We start from the raw sequence: 19157 nt of genomic DNA, 5'->3' as shown, positions 1-19157 counted from the left end.
GCAAAACAGATATACAGCTTTGGATACTGTTGATGGAGATGGCTCACCAGGGGAAGGCAGCAGCAGCCAGGTTCATGGCACCGTGGCCGGCTCTGCTGCGCAGCTGGGCAGGAAGAAGAATGGCAGGGCTATAGTGATAGGGGACTCAATTGTAAGGGGAATAGACAGGCGGTTCTGCGGACGCAATCGAGACTCCAGGATGGTATGTTGACTCCCTGGTGCAAGGGTCAAGGATGTCTCGGAGCGGCTGCAGGACATTCTGTGGGGGGAGGGGGGTGAACAGCCAGCTGTCATGGTGCACATAGACACCAACGATATAGGTAAAAAACGGGACGAGGTCCTACAAGCTGAATTTAGGGAGTTAGGAGTTAAACTAAAAAGTAGGACCTCAAAGGTAGTAATCTCAGGATTGCTACCAGTGCCACAAGCTAGTCAGAGTAGGAATGTCGGGATATAGAGGATGAATGCGTGGCTCGAGAGATGGTGCAAGAGGGAGAGATTCAAATTCCTGGGACATTGGAACTGGTTCTGGGGGAGGTGGGACCAGTACAAATCGGACAGACTGCACCTGGGCAGGACTGGAACCGATGTCCTGGGGGGGGGGGGGGGGGGGGGGTGCTAGAGCTGTTGGGGAGAGTTTAAACTAATGTGGCAGGGGGATGGGAACCGATGCAGGAAGTTGGAAGGTAGTAAAACAGGGACAGAAACAGAAGGCAGTAAGGGGGAAAGTGTAAGGCAGAGAAGCCACAGTCAAAAATCAAAAAGGGCGACAGTACAAGGTACAGTGACTGAGGGGAGCTCAGTGAATAGGACCAGGAATACTAAAAGGAATAAAACGGGAAGTGAAAACATTAATGGTAAGCGACGCAGCAGGTTGTTACATGAAGATATGGGTTCAACGACAAGGAAAATTAGGAGAAAGGTTAAGAGGAAATATAACTTCGGAGAGGTTACTGATCGAGGTGTTAAGATTCAGAACAGAGGTAAAAAAGCCAACATAAGTGTACTTTACCTGAATGCTCGTAGTCTTCGGAATAAGGTAACTGAGTTGATGGCACAAATCATCATGAATGACTATGATTCAGTGGCCATTACTGAAACATGGTTAAAGGATGGTCACGACTGGGAGTTAAAATATCCGAGGGTATCAAACTATTCGGACGGACAGAGTGGATGGTAAGGGAGGTGGTGTAGCTCTGTTATTTAAGGATGACATCCGGGCAACGGTAAGGGATGACATCGGTGCTATGGAGGATAAGGTTGAATCCATTCAGGTGGAAATCAGGAATAGTAAGGCGAAAAAGTCACTGATAGGAGTAGTCTCTCGGCCACCAAATAGTAACATATTATGGTGGGGCAGGCAATAAACAAAGAAATAACTGATGCATGTAGAAATGGTACAGCAGTTATCATGGGGGATTTTAATCTACATGTCGATTGGTTTAACCAGGTCGGTCAAGGCAGCCTTGAGGAGGAGTTTATAGAATGTATCCGCGATAGTTTCCTAGAACAGTATGTAATGGAACCTACGAGGGAACAAGCGGTCCTAGATCTGATCCTGTGTAATGAGACAGGATTGATTCAGGATCTCATAGTTAGGGATCCTCTCGGAAAGAGCGATCACATTATGGTGGAATTTAAAATACAGATGGAGGGTGAGAAGGTAAAATCAAGCACTAGTGTTTTGTGCTTAAACAAAGGAGATTACAATGGGATGAGAGAAGAACTAGTTAAGGTAGACTGAGAGCAAAGACTTTATGGTGAAACAGTTGAGGAACAGTGGAGAACCTTCCAAGTGATTTTTCACAGTGCTCAGCAAAGGTTTATACCAACAAAAAGGAAGGACGGCAATAAGAGGGAAAATCGACCGTGGATATCTAAGGAAATAAAGTAGAGTATCAAATTGAAGGAAAAAACATACAAAGTAGCAAAGATCAGTGGGAGACTAGAGGACTGGGAAATCTTTAGGGGGCAACAGAAAGCTACTAAAAAAGCTATAAAGAAGAGTAAGATAGATTATGAGAGTAAACTTGCTCCGAATATAAAAACAGATAGTAAAAGTTTCTACAAATATATAAAACAAAAAAGAGTGGCTAAGGTAAATATTGGCCCTTTAGAGGATGAGAAGGGAGATTTAATAATTGGAGATGAGGAAATAGCTGAGGAACTGAACAGGTTTTTTGGGTCGGTCTTCACAATGGAAGACACAAATAACATGCCAGTGACTGATGGAAATGGGGCTATGACAGGTGAGGACCTTGAGAGGATTGTTATCACCAAGGAGGTAGTGATGGGCAAGCTAATGGGGCTAAAGGTAGAAAAGTCTCCTGGACCTGATGGAATGCATCCCTGTGTGCTAAAAGAGATGGCTAGGGAAATTGCAAATACACTAGTGATAATTTACCAAAATTCACTAGACTCTGGGGTGGTCCCGGTGGATTGGAAATTAGCAAATGTGACACCACTGTTTAAAAAAGGAGGTAGGCAGAAAGCAGGTAATTATCGGCCAGTGAGCTTAACATCGGTAGTAGGGAAGATGCTGGAATCTATCATCAAGGAAGAAATAGCGAGGCATCTGGATGGAAATTGTCCCATTGGGCAGACGCAGCATGGGTTCATACAGGGCAGGTCGTGCCTAACTAATTTAGTGGAATTTTTTGAGGACATTAACAGTGCGGTAGATAACGGGGAGCCAATAGATGTGGTATATCTGGATTTCCAGAAAGCCTTTGACAAGGTGCCATACAAAAGGTTGCTGCATAAGATAAAGACGCATGACATTAAGGGGAAAGTAGTAGCATGGATAAAGGATTGGTTAATTAATAGAAAGCAAAGAATGGGGATTAATGGGTTTTTCTCTGGTTGGCAATCAGTAGCTAGTGGTGTCCGTCAGGGATCAGTGTTCGGCCCACAACTGTTCACAATTTACATAGATGATTTGGAGTTGGGGACCAAGGGCAATGTGTCTGCGTTTGCAGACGACACTAAGATAAGTGGTCAAGCAAAAAGTGCAGAGGATACTGAAAGTCTGCAGAGGGATTTGGATAGGCCAAGTGAATGGGCTAGGGTCTGGCAGATGGAATACAATGTTGACAAATGTGAGGTTATCCATTTTGATAGGAATAACAGCAAAAGGGATTATTATTTAAATGATAAAATATTAAAACATGCTGCTGTGCAGAGAGACCTGGGTGTGCTAGTGCATGAGTCGCAAAAAGTTGGTTTACAGGTGCAACAGGTGATTAAGAAGGCAAATGGAATTTTGTCCTTCATTGCTAGAGGGATGGAGTTTAAGACTAGGGAGGTTATGCTGCAAATGTATACGGTGTTGGTGAGGCCGCACCTGGAGTATTGTGTTCAGTTTTGGTCTCCTTACTTGAGAATTGACGTACTGGCACTGGAGGGTGTGCAGAGGAGATTCACTAGGTTAATCCTAGAGCTGAAGGGGTTGGATTACGAGGAGAGGTTGAGTAGACTGGGACTGTACTCGTTGGAATTTTGAAGGATGTGGGGGGATCTTCTTGAAACATATAACATTATGAAGGGAATAGATAGGATAGATGCGGGGAGGTTGTTTCCACTGGCGGGTGAAAGCAGAACTAGGGGGCATAGCCTCAAAATAAGGGGAAGTAGATTTAGGACTGAGTTTAGGAGGAACTTCTTCACCCAAAGGGTTGTGAATCTATGGAATTCCTTGCCCAGTGAAGCAGTAAAGGCTCCTTCATTAAATGTTTTTCAGATAAAGATAGATAGTTTTTTGAAGAATAAAGGGATTAAGGGTTATGGTGTTCGGGCCAGAAAGTGGAGCTGAGTCCGCAAAAGATCAGCCATGATCTAATTGAATGGCAGAGCAGGCTCGAGGGGCCAGATGGCCTACTCCTGCTCCTAGTTCTTATGTTCTTATATTCAAACCTCCGCGTTCTCCGACCTGCTGCTCCTCTCGTTCTTGGCCCACCTGAGCACGCACTCCCGATCAGCGAACCGATGAAACCGCACCAGCACCGCCCGTGGCGGCTCGTTAGCCTTGGGCCTCCTTGCCAGCACTCTATGGGCCCCTTCCAGCTCCAGGGGCCCCTGGAAGGACCGCGCTCCCATCAGCGAGTTCAACATGGTGACCACATAGGCCCCCACGTCCGGCCCCTCCAGCCCCTCCGGGAGGCCCAGAATCCGCAAATTCTTCCGCCTCGACCGATTCTCCATCTCCTCGAACCGTTCCTCCCATTTCTTGTGGAGCGCCTCGTGCGCCTCCACCTTTACCGCCAGGCCTAAGATCTCGTCCTCGTTGTCGGAGATCTTTTTTTAAAAAATATATATATTTTATTCACAATTTTTGGCCAACCATAACAGTACATTGTGTATCTTTTACACAGTAATATAACAATATAAATAACAATGGCCAGTTTTTTAAACAAGAAATAAATAATATATAAACAACATCAAAATTAAAAAACAAAACTAAATGGCAACTGCCCTTGTCCCAAATAAATACTCTCCAAAAATACAATTCAGCAGTCCAGTATACAATTACCTATAACAACAACCTATACATATTATACTTATACACTAACATCCCTGAGAGTCCTTCTGGTTCCTCCCCCTCCCCCCCCCCTCCCCCCCCCCCCCCCCCCCCCTGGGTTGCTGCTGCTGTCTTCTTCTTTTTCATTCCCTCTATCTTTCTGTGAGGTATTCGACGAACGGTTGCCACCGACTGGTGAACCCTTGAGCCGATCCCCTTAGGACAAACTTAATCCTTTCCAGCTTTATAAACCCTGCCATGTCATTTATCCAGGTCTCCACACCCGGGGGCTTGGCTTCCTTCCACATCAACAGTATCCTGCGCTGGGCTACTAGGGACGCAAAGGCCAAAACATCAGCCTCTTTCGCCTCCTGCACTCCCGGCTCTTCTGCAACCCCGAATATAGCTAACCCTCAGCTTGGTTCGACCTGGACCCCCACCACCTTCGAAAGCACCTTTGTCACCCCCACCCAAAACCCCTGTAGTGCCGGACATGACCAGAACATGTGGGTGTGATTCGCTGGGTTTCTCAAGCATCTCGCACACCTATCCTCTACTCCAAAAAATTTACTGAGCCGTGCTCCAGTCATATGCGCCCTGTGTAACACCTTAAATTGTATCAGGCTTAGCCTGGCACACGAGGACGATGAGTTTACCCTACTTAGGGCATCAGCCCACAGCCCCTCCTCAATCTCCTCCCCCAGCTCTTCTTCCCATTTCCCTTTCAGCTCATCTACCAAAATCTCCCCCTAGTCCCTCATTTCCCTATATATGTTTGATACCTTACCGTCCCCCACCCATGTCTTTGAGATCACTCTGTCCTGCACCTCCTGCGTCGGGAGCTGCGGGAATTCCCTCACCTGTTGCCTCGCAAAAGCCCTCAGTTGCATATACTGGAATGCATTCCCTTGGGGCAACCCATATTTTTCGGTCAGCGCTCCCAGACTTGCAAACGTCCCATCTACAAACAGATCTCTCAATTGTGTTACTCCTGCTCTTTGCCATGTTCCAAATCCCCCATCCACTCTCCCCGGAGCAAACCTATGGTTATTTCTTATCGGGGACCACACCGAGGCTCCCGTCTTTCCCCTATGCCGTCTCCACTGCCCCCAAATTTTCAGAGTAGCCACCACCACCGGGCTTGTGGTGTATTTCTTCGGTGAGAACGGCAACGGCGCCGTCACCATAGCTTGTAGGCTAGTCCCCCTGCAGGACGCCCTCTCCAATCTCTTCCACGCCGCTCCCTCCTCTTCTCCCATCCACTTGAGATATTGAGATATTGGCGGCCCAGTAGTACTCACTTAGGCTCGGTAGTGCCAGCCCCCCCCCTATCCCTACTACGCTGCAAAAATCCCTTCCTCACTCTCGGGGTCTTCCCGGCCCACACAAAACTCATGATACTCTTCTCAATCCTTTTGAAAAAAGCCTTCGTGATCACCACCGGGAGGCACTGAAACACAAAGAGGAATCTCGGGAGGACCACCATTTTAACCGCCTGCACCCTCCCTGTCAGTGACAGGGATACCATGTCCCATCTCTTGAAGTCCTCCTCCATCTGTTCCACCAACCGCGTTAAATTTAACCTATGCAATGTACCCCAATTCTTGGCTATCTGGATCCCCAAGTAGCGAAAGTCCCTTGTTACCTTCCTCAGCGGTAAGTCCTCTATTTCTCTGCTCTGCTCCCCTGGATGCACCACAAACAACTCACTTTTCCCCATGTTCAGTTTATATCCTGAAAATTCTCCAAACTCCCCAAGTATCCGCATTATCTCTGGCATCCCCTCCGCCGGGTCCGCCACATACAACAACAAATCGTCCGCATACAGAGATACCCGGTGTTCTTCTCCTCCCCTGAGTACTCCCCTCCACTTCCTGGAACCCCTCAATGCTATTGCCAGGGACTCAATCGCCAGTGCAAACAATAATGGGGACAGAGGACATCCCTGCCTCGTCCCTCTGTGGAGCCGAAAATATGCAGACCCCCGTCCATTCGTGACCACGCTCGCCATCGGGGCCCTATACAGCAGCTGTACCCATCTAATATATTCATCTCCAAAGCCAAATCTCCTCAACACCTCCCACAAATAATCCCACTCCACTCTATCAAATGCTTTCCCGGCATCCATCGCCACCACTATCTCCGCTTCCCCCTCTGGTGGGGGCATCATCATTACCCCTAGCAGCCTCCGTATATTCGTATTCAGCTGTCTCCCCTTCACAAACCCAGTTTGGTCCTCATGGACCACCCCCGGGACCCAATCCTCTATCCTCATTGCCATTACCTTGGCCAGAATCTTAGCGTCTACGTTCAGGAGGGAAATAAGCTGATAGGACCCGCATTGCAGCGGGTCTTTTTCCTTTTTTAGGAGAAGCGATATCGTTGCCTCTGACATAGTCGGGGGCAGCTGTCCCCTTTCCCTCACCTCATTAAAGGTTCTCATCAGTAGCGGGGCGAGCAAGTCCACATATTTCCTGTAAAATTCAACTGGGAATCCATCCGGTCCCGGGGCCTTCCCCGCCTGCATGCTCCTAATTCCTTTCACTACTTCCTCCATTTCGATCTCTGCTCCCAGTCCCACCCTCTCCTGCTCCTCCACCTTAGGAAATTCCAGCTGGTCCAGAAAACACATCATTCTCTCCTTCCCATCCGGGGGCTGAGCTTCATATAATCTTTCATAGAATGCCTTGAACACACCATTCACTCTCTCCACTCCCCGCTCCATCTCTCCCTTCTCATCCCTCACTCCCCCTATTTCCCTCGCTGCTCCCCTTTTCCTCAATTGGTGGGCCAGCAACCTGCTCGCCTTCTCCCCATATTCGTACTGTACACCCTGTGCCTTCCTCCACTGTGCCTCTGCAGTACCCGTTATCAGCAAATCAGATTCTACGTGTAGCCTTTGCATTTCCCTGTACAGTCCCTCCTCCGGTGCCTCCGCATATTGCCTGTCCACCCTCAGAAGTTCTTGCAGCAACCGCTCCCGTTCCCTACTCTCCTGCTTTCCTTTCCTTTGTGTGCCCTGATTGATATCAGCTCCCCTCTAACCACTGCCTTCAGCGCCTCCCAGACCACTCCCACCTGGACCTCCCCATTATCATTGAGTTCCAAGTACTTTTCAATGCACCCCCTCACCCTTAGACACACCCCTTCATCCGCCATTAGTCCCATGTCCATTCTCCAGGGTGGACGCCGTTCTTTTTCCTCGCCTATCTCCAACTCCACCCAGTGTGGAGCGTGATCCGAAATAGCTATAGCCGTATACTCTATCCCCCTCACCTTCGGGATCAACGCCCTTCCCAAAACAAAAAAGTCTATTCGCGAATAAACTTTGTGGACATAGGAGAAAAACGAAAACTCCTTACTCCTAGGTCTGCTAAATCTCCATGAGTCTACTCCTCCCATCTGCTCCATAAAGTCTTTAAGCACCTTGGCTGCTGCCGGCCTCCTTCCAGTCCTGGACCTCGATCTGTCCAGCCCTGGTTCCAGCACCGTGTTAAAATCTCCACCCATTACCAACTTCCCCACCTCTAGGTCCGGGATACGTCCTAACATGCGCCTCATAAAGTTGGCATCATCCCAGTTCGGGGCATATACGTTCACTAAGACCACCGCCTCCCCCTGTAGTTTGCCACTCACCATCACGTATCTGCCCCCACTATCCGCCACTATGGTCTTTGCCTCAAACATTACCCGCTTCCCCACTAGTATAGCCACCCCCCTGTTTTTCGCATCTAGCCCCGAATGAAACACCTGCCCCACCCATCCTTTGCGTAGTCTAACCTGGTCTATCAGTTTCAAATGCGTCCCCTGTAACATAACCACATCTGCCTTAAGTTTCTTAAGGTGTGCGAGTACCCGTGCCCTCTTTATCGGCCCGTTCAGCCCTCTCACATTCCACGTGATCAGCCGGGTTGGGGGGCTCTTTACCCCCCCCCCCTTGTCGATTAGCCATCCCCTTTTATCCAGCTCCTCACCCGGTTCCCACGCAGCTGTGTGTCCCCCAGGCGGTGCCCTCCCACCCCTCCCACTCCTCCCCATACCAGCTCCCCCTTCTCCCCAGCAGCAGCAACCCAGTAAATCCCCCCTCCCAACCCCCCCGCTAGATCCCCCACTAGCGTAGTTACACCCCCCATGTTTCTCCCAGAAGTCAGCAAACTCTGGCTGACCTCGGCTTCCCCCTGTGACCTCGGCTCGCACCGTGCGACGCCCCCTCCTTCCTGCTTCCATATTCCCGTCATAATTATCATAGCGCGGGAACAAAGCCCGCGCTTCCCTTTTGGCCCCGCCCTCAGTGGCCAACGCCCCCAGCTCCTCCACCTCCCTTCCTCCCTCCCCCACAACCTGTGGAAGAGAGAAAAGTTACCGGGTCGCAGGATTAACAACATAAAAATCATCTCTTCCCCCCTTTTTCCCCCCTCTTCGCCCCCCATATTCGCCCCACCACTTTGTCTCAAACGTTCTTTTTTAATAACCCGCTTATTCCAATTTCTCTTCAACAATAAATGTCCACGCCTCATCCGCCGTTTCAAAGTAGTGGTGCTTCCCTTGATATGTGACCCACAGTCTTGCCGGCTGCAGCATTCCAAATTTAATCTTCTTTTTATGAAGCACCGCCTAGGCCCGATTAAAGCTCGCCCTCCTTCTCGCCACCTCCACACTCCAGTCTTGATATACGCGGATCACCGCGTTCTCCCACCTACTGCTCCGAGTTTTCTTTGCCCATCTGAGGACCATCTCTCTGTCCTTAAAACGGAGGAATCTCACCACTATGGCTCTGGGAATTTCTCCTGCTCTCGGTCCTCGCGCCATCACTCGGTATGCTCCCTCCACCTCCAACGGACCCGTCGGGGCCTCCGCTCCCATTAACGAGTGCAGCATCGTGCTCACATATGCCCCGACGTCCGCCCCTTCTGCACCTTCAGGAAGACCAAGAATCCTTAAATTCTTCCTCCTCGCATTATTCTCCAGCACCTCCAGCCTTTCCACACATCGTTTATGGTGTGCCTCGTGCATCTCCGTCTTCACCACCAGGCCCTGTATATCGTCCTCGTTCTCGGCAGCCTTTGCCTTCACGACCCGAAGCTCCCGCTCCTGGCTCTTTTGCTCATCTTTTAGCCCTTCAATCACCTGTAATATCGGGGCCAACAGCTCCTTCTTCATCTCCTTTTTAAGCTCTTCCACGCAGCGTTTCAAAAACTCGTGTTGTTCAGGGCCCCATATTAAACTGCCACCTTCCGACGCCATCTTGGTTTTTGCTTGCCTTCCTTGCCGCTGCCCTAAAGGATCCACCGCAATCCGGCCACTTTCCTCTCCTTTTTCCATCCGTATCCAGGGGGGATTCCCTTCTGGTTTACCGCACAGTGCTTTTAGCCATTAAAATTGCCGTTGGGGCTCTTATTAAGAGCCCAAAAGTCCGTTCCACCGGGAGCTGCCGAAACGTGCGACTCAGCTGGTCATCGCCGCACCCGGAAGTCCCGTCGGAGATCTTTTGTCGGACCTCGCCGATCGCCACCCCCTGGGCCGCCTGGGTCTCCAGCAGCTTGTCGATAGAAGCCTTCATCGGCTCCAGCAGGTCCGCTTTGATCTCCCTGAAGCAGCGCTGGATAGTCTCATAGATAGATAGATAGAATTTACAGTGCAGAAGGAGGCCATTCGGCCCATCGAGTCTGCACCGGCTCTTGGAAAGAGCACCCTACCCAAGGTCAACACCATCCACCCTATCCCCATAACCCAGTAACCCCACCCAACACTAAGGGCAATTTTGGACACTAAGGGCAATTTATCATGGCCAATCCACCTAACCTGCACATCTTTGGACTGTGGGAGGAAACCGGAGCACCCGGAGGAAACCCACGCACACACGGGGAGGATGTGCAGACTCCGCACAGACAGTGACCCAAGCCGGAATCGAACCTGGGACCCTGGAGCTGTGAAGCAATTGTGCTACCCACAATGCTACCGTGCTGCTCCTGCTGCTCCTGCGCCCACTGCATCCACACTGCCTGGTCCCCCGCCCGCCGCCATTTTGCTCTTCTTCCCTCGCACTCTTTTGGGGTTCACCACCACTTTTTTAGTCGCCCCGCTCCTGGCCCAAGCCATTCACTGTCGGGGGAATATTGCAATCTTCTTCCCACACCGGGAAATGTCGCAAAGGTGCCGTTGGGGGCCCTGAAAAGAGCCCAAAAGCCCATTCCAAGCGGGAGCTGCCGAATGTGCGACTTAGCTCTGCATAGCCGGAAGCGGAAGTCACTGAAGTACAAGTGTAGTCCTGAGAGGCTCGGCAGCCGGCTTGTGCTCAGCAAACTGCTGCAAACAGCAATGTGGTGAAGACAGAATTGTTGGTTTTTGTGATGTTGATTGAGGGTTACATGTCAGCCAGGGCACCTGGTCCTCTGATAAATTGTGCCAGGGGATCTTTCATATTCACCAGCAAAGGCAGACTGGTTTAGTGATCTAATCTGAAAGTGCCTGCCTTTAATTTTATGCTCAAATCCTGGCATGGGACTTGAACTCGCAACCTGCTGAGTCAGGAGTGAGTGTACTACTAACTACGTCACAGCTGAATTCCCCCCATTCTGTCTGAGAAGACCGAAGCCACTGCTGTCGATCCCTGTCACAAACTCTGCTTCCTAGCCTTCCATCCCTCTCCCTGGCAATAGTATGAGGCTGAAGCAGACTGTTCACAACCTTGGTGTTACATTTGATCCCAAGATAAGCTTTCAACCACATAACCGGACCATCACAAAGAATTTCCAACTCCATCACATCACCCGAGTCTTCCCCATCTCAGCTGACCTGTTGCTGAAATCCTCTTCCATGCCTTTGTTACCTCTGGACTTGACATTTCTAACACATTGTTTGTGAACTCCCTTGTCCCACCGTCCGCAGAATTGAGGTTTTCCAAAGTTCTGCTGCTCCTATCCTAGCTCATGCCAGCTCCTTCTCGCCAATGTCCACTGTAAGCTGCACAGTTGCATAGCAACCTGGAAAGTCGCTGCACACAAGTCGTTTCCTTTAACAAGTGCGCAGCCAGGCAAAAAAATGTAAAGGGATCACGCAATTAAATAAATCTCGCATACATTCCAAAATAAAAGTTAGTAGGAGCATTGCTGCTCACTTGTTCCTCCAGTGCTTTGGCTCTTGGTTGATCAATACCTGGGTTTGAAAATCCTCATCCAGGTTTGCAAATTCCTCAATTCCCCTCACCCCCCCCTCCCTATCTGTATAACGTCCTCCAACCTCCGATCAGCTGAGATCACTGCACTGCCTCAGTTCTGGCTTTTTGAGCATTCCTGATTTTGACCACTCCACCGTTGGTGGCATTTTGCCTTCAGATGCCAGGGGCCTAAGGCACATCACAGAATAACAACAGCATAGAAGGAGGCCATTCGGCCCGTTGTGTCTGCACCAGCTCTCCAAATTGGCATTGTGACTTTGTGCCATTCTCCTAGCTTTTCCCCATACATCCCAGCTCCTGTACCTCTCTTTGCTCCTTTTGATGTGCTCCTCAAAGCAAACCCCCTTGACTGAGCATGTGGTCATATGGCCTGATACCTGTCTATGCTACCTGGTGTCACACTTGGTTTGTAAAGTGCCATGGGATGTTTTATTACTTTAAAGACATATAAATGCAAATTGTTTGGGCGGCACGGTGTCACAGTGGTTAGCACTGCTGCCTCACGGTGCCGAGCACCCAGGTACGATCTCCGTTCCGGGTCACTGCCCGTGCAGGTTGAACATTCTCCCCATGTCTGTGTGGGTATCATCCCCACAACCAAATATGTGCAGGGTAGGTGGATTGGCCATTGTCCCTTAATTCGAAAACTAAAAAAAAATGATATTCGAAAACTAAAAAGAAAATAATAAATACAAGTTGTTTACTTGTTAGGTGGGGTTACGGGGATAGGGCGGGGGAGTGGGCCTAGGTAGGGAGCTCTTTCGGAGGATCAGTGCAGACTCAATGGGCCAAATGGCCTTTGTCTGTACTGTAGGGATACTATGGAAGTAGCTTCACCTACACTCAGGAAACAATTGAGAACCACTGCCAAGTGTGCTGACTTTAACTCGGATATCTGCTCCCACCTCATTGTATTATGTAACAGTTTCACTTGGGATAGTGAGTGTAAAAGGCATTGTAGTATCTGATCAGCCATGATCGTACTAAATGGCGGAGCAAGCTCAATGGGCTGACTGGCCTATTCCTGCTATGCTCACCGTGATTCCTGGTCTGGAGAATTATTGATTGCAGCTGTCCCCTGGTGTGGAAGTGGCGGTTGTCTATTTATCTCTTTTCCTGCCTTCCATTACCTGGTTTCACAGCTGTTCTGGCAGATACCATGGAGCAGGAGTGGATCTCTGGTTCAGGGATACCAAATGAAAAGCAAGTCCACAAAATACCTAGTAGAAACAAAAGAAGATGAAGAAAGAAATTCAATTGATAATCACAAGTTCATGATACGTATAGTAAATGTTTAGGAAAGCAAACAATGTTTGGTTTATTACAAGGGTGATGGAATATAGAAGTAGGGATGTTTCGCTACAGTTGTGCAGTGCATTGGTAAGACCACATCTGGAATACTGTTTTCGGTTTTGGCCTCCTTATTTAAGAAAGGACATAATTGCATGAGAAGCAGTTGATAAAATGCCCACCCCGACTGAGTTCTGGGATTGTGGGGAAGGGGGTTATCCTATAGGATACGTTGGACAGGTTGGGCCTGTATCCATTGGAGTTTAGAAAAATAAGAGATGATCTTGTTGAAACACGAACTCCTGAGGAGACTTAACAGTCTTATGAGAGGGAGATATTAGGAAAGTAGGTCCATAAATGAAACCTCAATGGAGCAGGCAATGTAGGGGTTAAACAGACCAAGTAGAAATAAAACTTGCTAGCACAGAGTCAAAGGGATATGTCCTCACCAGGCTGGGTTACATTGTCCCAGTCAGACTTAAACTCATTAGTGAGAATACACAGGGTGCCCCAGATCCATTGGGATCTTTGGGACACTCCTGTCTGACCAGTTATTAGCCCATTGCAGAGTCTGATAGCCTCTTTGTCTGCCAATGGGAGGTTAGTTGCATCTCAATAGCATGGCTCTGTTCTTTTGTACAAACGGGAGTGGGCAATCAAACAGCCAAGATAGCAATGATGGATTCAAGACATCAACCCCAGCAGAGAACCTTTGTTTGAGGGGCCGGGCGGAGCTTAGAGAGACAGACAGAAAGAATGCTGTTTGAACAGGTACAAAGCGAAGGCTTTTGAAATCTACAGAGGAGAAGGCTTTGGAATTCGACCAAGAGAGGTCAAGAAAGTTACAGGGCAGAAGGCTTTAGAAATCGACTGAGAGAGGTCATGGAAGTTGCCACTGAGGCAAGCTTTGAAAATAGAATGAATGTCCTTAACAGAAGAAAAATTGTTTCCTAAATGCCTTTGTCTGCCTGTAAGTGGAATGGGAGCTGCATGTTTATTTAAAGTGATATTTAATGGGAACTAGTGTGTTAAGGTTAAGAAACTACATGTAATCTGATAGTGGTAAAGCTGAAGTTTAAAAGTTTAAATATTGTTTTAATAATGTTTGTTTATAAAGTAACCAAGCCCTAATTCTTATATCACTCCTTGAACGAGTCGGTCTTTCCGCACCGTCTTAAAACTTTAAAAAGGTATGGTCCTGGTCCAGTATCTTAGCCGCTGATGAGAGCTGACCAGGTGCCCGTAACAACAGGGTGGATGATGAAAAGATGTTTCCACTTGTGGGAGAAACAAGAACTAAGGGGCCATAGTTTAAAAGTAAGGGGTCTCCCGTTTGAGATGGCGATTTGAGGGTCTTGAGTCTGTGCAACTCTGTTCCCCAGAGAGCGGTAGAGGCAGAATTATTGAATATTTTTAAGGCAGACATAGATAGATAGATTCAGTCATATCAGGAGAGGGCAGGATAATGGAGTTGAGGCCCGAATCAGGTCAGACACGAGTTTATTGAATGGCAGACCAGACTCGAGGAGCTGAATGGCCTACTCCAGCTCCTAAGTCACATGTTCATATGGTTTATTCTTGTCCATCCAACTGTGGTGATTCACGGATGAGGAATAAGGGTGCAATGTAAATAAAAATGATATGCTTTCCTGAGTGCAAACAAAGGTGAGGCAATTGTGTTTCAAAGCATTTGTTCAGAATGATTGAGAGTAGATTTGCACAAGTAAACCTGTGCAGAGCACTCTTGGCTTTTGACATCTGGGTGGGGAAGGGAACCATCAAGGAAAGGGTGGGAGGAGGAAGAAGTAGTGACGAGTCCAGTAAAATGGCAGGAGGAACTAGGGGAGACTCCAGGAAAAGAACATGAGCAGTTCTGACTCTAGCATCATCTGTCCTTCAAGGGACACTATGACAGCGAGGTTAACTGGATATTCAGCAGATCTGGCAGCATCTGTGGAGAGAGGAACAAAGTTAATGTTTCAGTTCGCTGACCTTTTATCGTGAAATGTTAACTCTGTTTCTCTCTGCACAGAATCTGCCAGAGCTGCTGAGTATTTCCAGCATTTTGCTGTTTTTATTTCCAACTTTCATCCACCACCGTACTTTGAGTTTGTAATTGTATACCTAGCTCACTGCGGTCAGTCAAATTTTGAATGGAAATGAGCTGCTGTGTCTAATAACAGTGATCACAATTTAAAAAATAATAATTGGCTGTAACACTGTTTGGATGTCTTGGGAAAGGTGCTATATAGACGCAAACTCTTACTGTTGTTTCAGATTCCATTGGGACATGAGGGAGAATGAGTTAACTGCAGATGGTTTTGCACCTTACAGTTCCATTACGTGTTATTTTGAGTAAGTAAAATGAGAGAAACATGTTCTAAAATTACCCAGGCAAAAAAAAACAAGGGGAGGCAATTGCGTACTGGTATTGTCACTGGACTAGTAAACCAGGGCAATGCCTGTTCGAATCCCACCACAGGAGATGGTGGAATTTGAATTAAAATCTGGAATTAATAGTCTGAAACCATTGTCGATTGTCGTTTTTTTTTTTTAAAAAACATCTGGTTCACTAATGTCCTTTAGGGAAAGTAATCTGCTGTCCTTATCTGGTCCCTACAGGCCTACATGTGACTCCAGATCCACAGCAATGTGGTTGACTCTTAAAATGTCCCCTGAAATGGTCTAACAAGTTCAAGAGCAATTAGGGATGTGCAACGAATGCTGGCCCACATCCCATGAATGAGTTTTATTGTGAGGGTAATTGAAGCCTTTAGGGTCCAATACAAAATGGGAGCAGAATGTGAGCTTTCTTGCCTCGCACCCAAGATCCCTTCAGATCTGTTCATCAGAATTTTTGTGTAATAGGTTTTGACTGGACGGCTGGTTTGTGATGCAGAGCGATGCCAACAACACTGGTTCAATACACTTAACGGCTAAGGTATTCATGAGGGCCGCCACATTCTCAATCTTGCCCCTCGCTTGAGGTGTGGTGATCCTCGGGTTAAATCACCACCAGTCAGGGTGGTGCAGTGGTTAGCACTGCTGCCTCGTGGCGCTGAGGACCTGGATTCGATCCCGGCCCCGGGTCACTGTCCGTGTGGAGTTTGCACATTCTCCCCGTGTCTACGTGAGTCTTTTTATTCGTCATGGGATGTGGGCATTGCTGGCTGGACCAGCATTTATTGCCCATCCCTGGGGGCATTTAAGAGTCAACCACATTGTTGTGGTTCTAGAGTCATGTGTAGGCCAGGCAGGCAGATTTTCTTCCCTAAAGGACATTAGTCAACCAGGTGTGCTTTTACGCCAATTGACAATGATGACTTTTAATTCCAGATTTTTATTGAATTCAAATTCCACCAACTGTTGCGGTGGGATTCAAACTCGGTTCCCCAGACAGTCCAGTGAAAATTCCACTACGCCACTGCCTCACCCCCGCAACACAAAGATGTGCAGGGTAGGTGGATTGGTCGTACTAAATTGCCCCTTCATTGGAAAAAAAATAATTGGGTGCTCTAAATTTATTTTTAAAATTAAAAAAAATATATGTCACCACCGATCAAAGGGGAGTGCAGCCTGTGGTCCTCTGGGACTGTGGTGACATTTACATTTATTAGATTGGCCATTGACAACGCGTGACAGAACATCAGTAGGCTTTCATGGGATTTTCTTCTTCACTTTGACTAATTGTAAGTCAACCATCCAAGATGCTTCACAGAGCAAAAGCAAAATGCTGCTGAGGCAGAGGAGTGTCCATGAGGAGAGAGTGAGCAGCAAGGGGTACATTTTAAGATAGGTCTGATTTGGACATAAATCAATCACTTCGAATTCCCTACCTAACTGCATCGACACAAGGATCACAGCAGTTGTCAATCTAACGCTATCTTCTCAACAACCAGGGGATGGACTGGAAATATGGTGCTGCGCAAATATGGAGAACAAATAAATGCTCTGTATCTAGGCCTTGCAGAGACTCTCACCATCTCACACCCTAATTCCAGTGGAAAACTGGTGAAATCCCCAAGGAAACAAACATTTACACCATTTCACCAGAGATTCCAATGACTTTCTGTAAGAGAATTGGTGGGTGACGAGCAGTGCCGCTGTGTTATTACAATGCCCCTCTATATACTTAAAGAGCATAGGTAAGTTCCTATTTGTGCATATTGTCATGTCCGGGTCCCTTTAAGAAATGGGTGTTTATCAAATAGCTGCAGTGATATCATTGTGTGGGTTGAGCTGGAATGTAATTCTGTCTTTTACTTTCGTTTTGAGCTGGAAGCTGCTTTGTGTCTTGGTTTCGTTTTCAGTTGGGGAGCTGCATTCAAGCAAGAAGGTGTATTTTGTTTTCTCTCTCTGCCCACTAAAGAATGTCTCCAGATCACTTGATGATTTCAAAGTAATACCTGTTTTTGTAAGGAATGCAAAATTCAGTGTTACCTATAGAGTATTGTATCTATCGGGATTATCAGTGTTGGCAGTTGATAAGATGTTTACTGTGTGTTTATAAAATGTTATCTGGATTCATAGAATAAACATTGTTTTTGTTTAAACATACTTTAGATTTCTGTTGCATCACACCTGTAAAGTGGGCCTTTGTGCTCCCCATAACCAAAATCTATTTAAAGTTGTGGGTCAGGCGAACTCCATGATATACTTTGGTGTTCTCTAAACCCTGGCCCATAATAATATATACACACTGATATGCATCTGGACCCAAAAGTACAATAAGGCTCATCTGCCAAGAACCCACACTGCCAGTTCTGTCTCACACGCACCTTGTATCTGTTGACAAATCGCAGGCAAATACTGCCTGTGGTGGCCCATCCATCGCGGTCAAAAATCAGAGAACCATTGACCGAATGTTTAATATCTTCCGATGTTTTCTGGCTCTGCGTGAAGCCTCTCCAGTAGCTGCAGTAGGGGTTGAAGGGTGTGCAGAATTTATCCTCCTCCTTTGCTGATCTGTTTCTGATTTCTGGTGCATTGTTCCCAGGCATGCCGTGATTTTCTGGATTTAGCAGAGACACACAGTCGCAAATGGCAGCGTGCTTTGCAGTACGAGCGTGAACAGCGCACCCGCCTGGAGGAGACCATCGAGCAACTAGCCAAGCAGCACAACAGCTTGGAACGTGCCTGCCGCGGAGCACCAACACTGCCAACAAGCTCCACAGAGGTATCCAGCACTAGTAAAGGTAAGCCTTCTTTGTTAAGCCCATCAGGAAGACATTGCCTCAAATATGACAAATGAACAATCCTAAATAAAGGGATATTGCCCAAATGATATTGAAATCATAATGTAACTGGGATTGAATCCTGTATACCCTGTGAGGCCCATTAGTTGTGAAAGGCTATCAGTGGACACTGCGTTCTCCTTCAGCCAGACCACTACTGTCATCGATTGTCATAAAGAGCCACCTGGTTCATTAATTTCCTGCCTTCCTTGCCTGGTCTACCCTACCTGTAACCCACAGCAATGTCTTAACTGTCCTCTGCCATGGCCTAGCAAGTCACTCAGTTAAAGGGAAGTTATGAATGGGCAGCAAATGCAGCTCTTGCCAGTGATATTCACATCCCATGAAAGAATTAGAAAGAAAATGGTGCCTTGCTTTGTATACAATATAGATTAGCAGGATGGCTATTGTAAATGCTGCCATAAATTTAATTGACTTCAATTTATCGCCATTTTTGGAAATTTTGTTTCTAAAATCCTTTATAGTTGTGTCCCAGACACTGCTGCAATTCTTTGTATCTCGACCAGTTTGCCTACATCAGCAACAACAATGCGTTTGTTCAAAACTGCTGGCATCATGTAACAATGCAGCATCTCACATAAAGGTTTAATAAAGAATAATTTAAACAATGAGAGGAATTTGTTAACCATGTTATTGTGGTAGTAGTTACACCTGGGCCATTATTTCCATTAGTTCTGGAATGTGTTGGCTAGCTATAACTCTTCAACAATGAAAGACTTCCTAGGTTTATGACCTGTAATTTGATGGGAATTCTTCAGCCGTAACTGAACCTGGAAACGTGTGAGGCCACTGGAGAGTTGGTGTAAAACAGCTGAAAATGGACTGTTTGATACAGTTTCGTCAGGGGTTCTGCCAAAGATCTGCTGGGTGACCAGGGGGTGAATCCCCACAGAACATCAGGGTCGATTCAACTTCAATG

General features: G+C 47.4%; 1 protein-coding gene across 3 annotated transcripts in view; it reads left to right on the top strand.

Annotated features, from left to right (window-relative positions):
• The window catches only part of osbp2b (oxysterol binding protein 2b), a 614672-nt gene that overhangs the window by 499863 nt on the left and 95652 nt on the right, over positions 1-19157 (top strand). For all 3 annotated transcript variants that reach the window (XM_072497983.1, XM_072497976.1, XM_072497988.1), the window contains one exon: positions 17980-18178. In XM_072497983.1, the coding sequence (XP_072354084.1) occupies positions 17980-18178 (199 nt within the window). The remainder of the gene's footprint in view (positions 1-17979; positions 18179-19157) is intronic.

Source organism: Scyliorhinus torazame, chromosome 1 (genome assembly GCF_047496885.1).
Source record: "Scyliorhinus torazame isolate Kashiwa2021f chromosome 1, sScyTor2.1, whole genome shotgun sequence".
NCBI classification, from domain to species: domain Eukaryota; kingdom Metazoa; phylum Chordata; class Chondrichthyes; order Carcharhiniformes; family Scyliorhinidae; genus Scyliorhinus; species Scyliorhinus torazame.
Note: the sequence above shows the minus strand (reverse complement) of the source record. Positions and strands in the feature narration are given on the sequence as shown.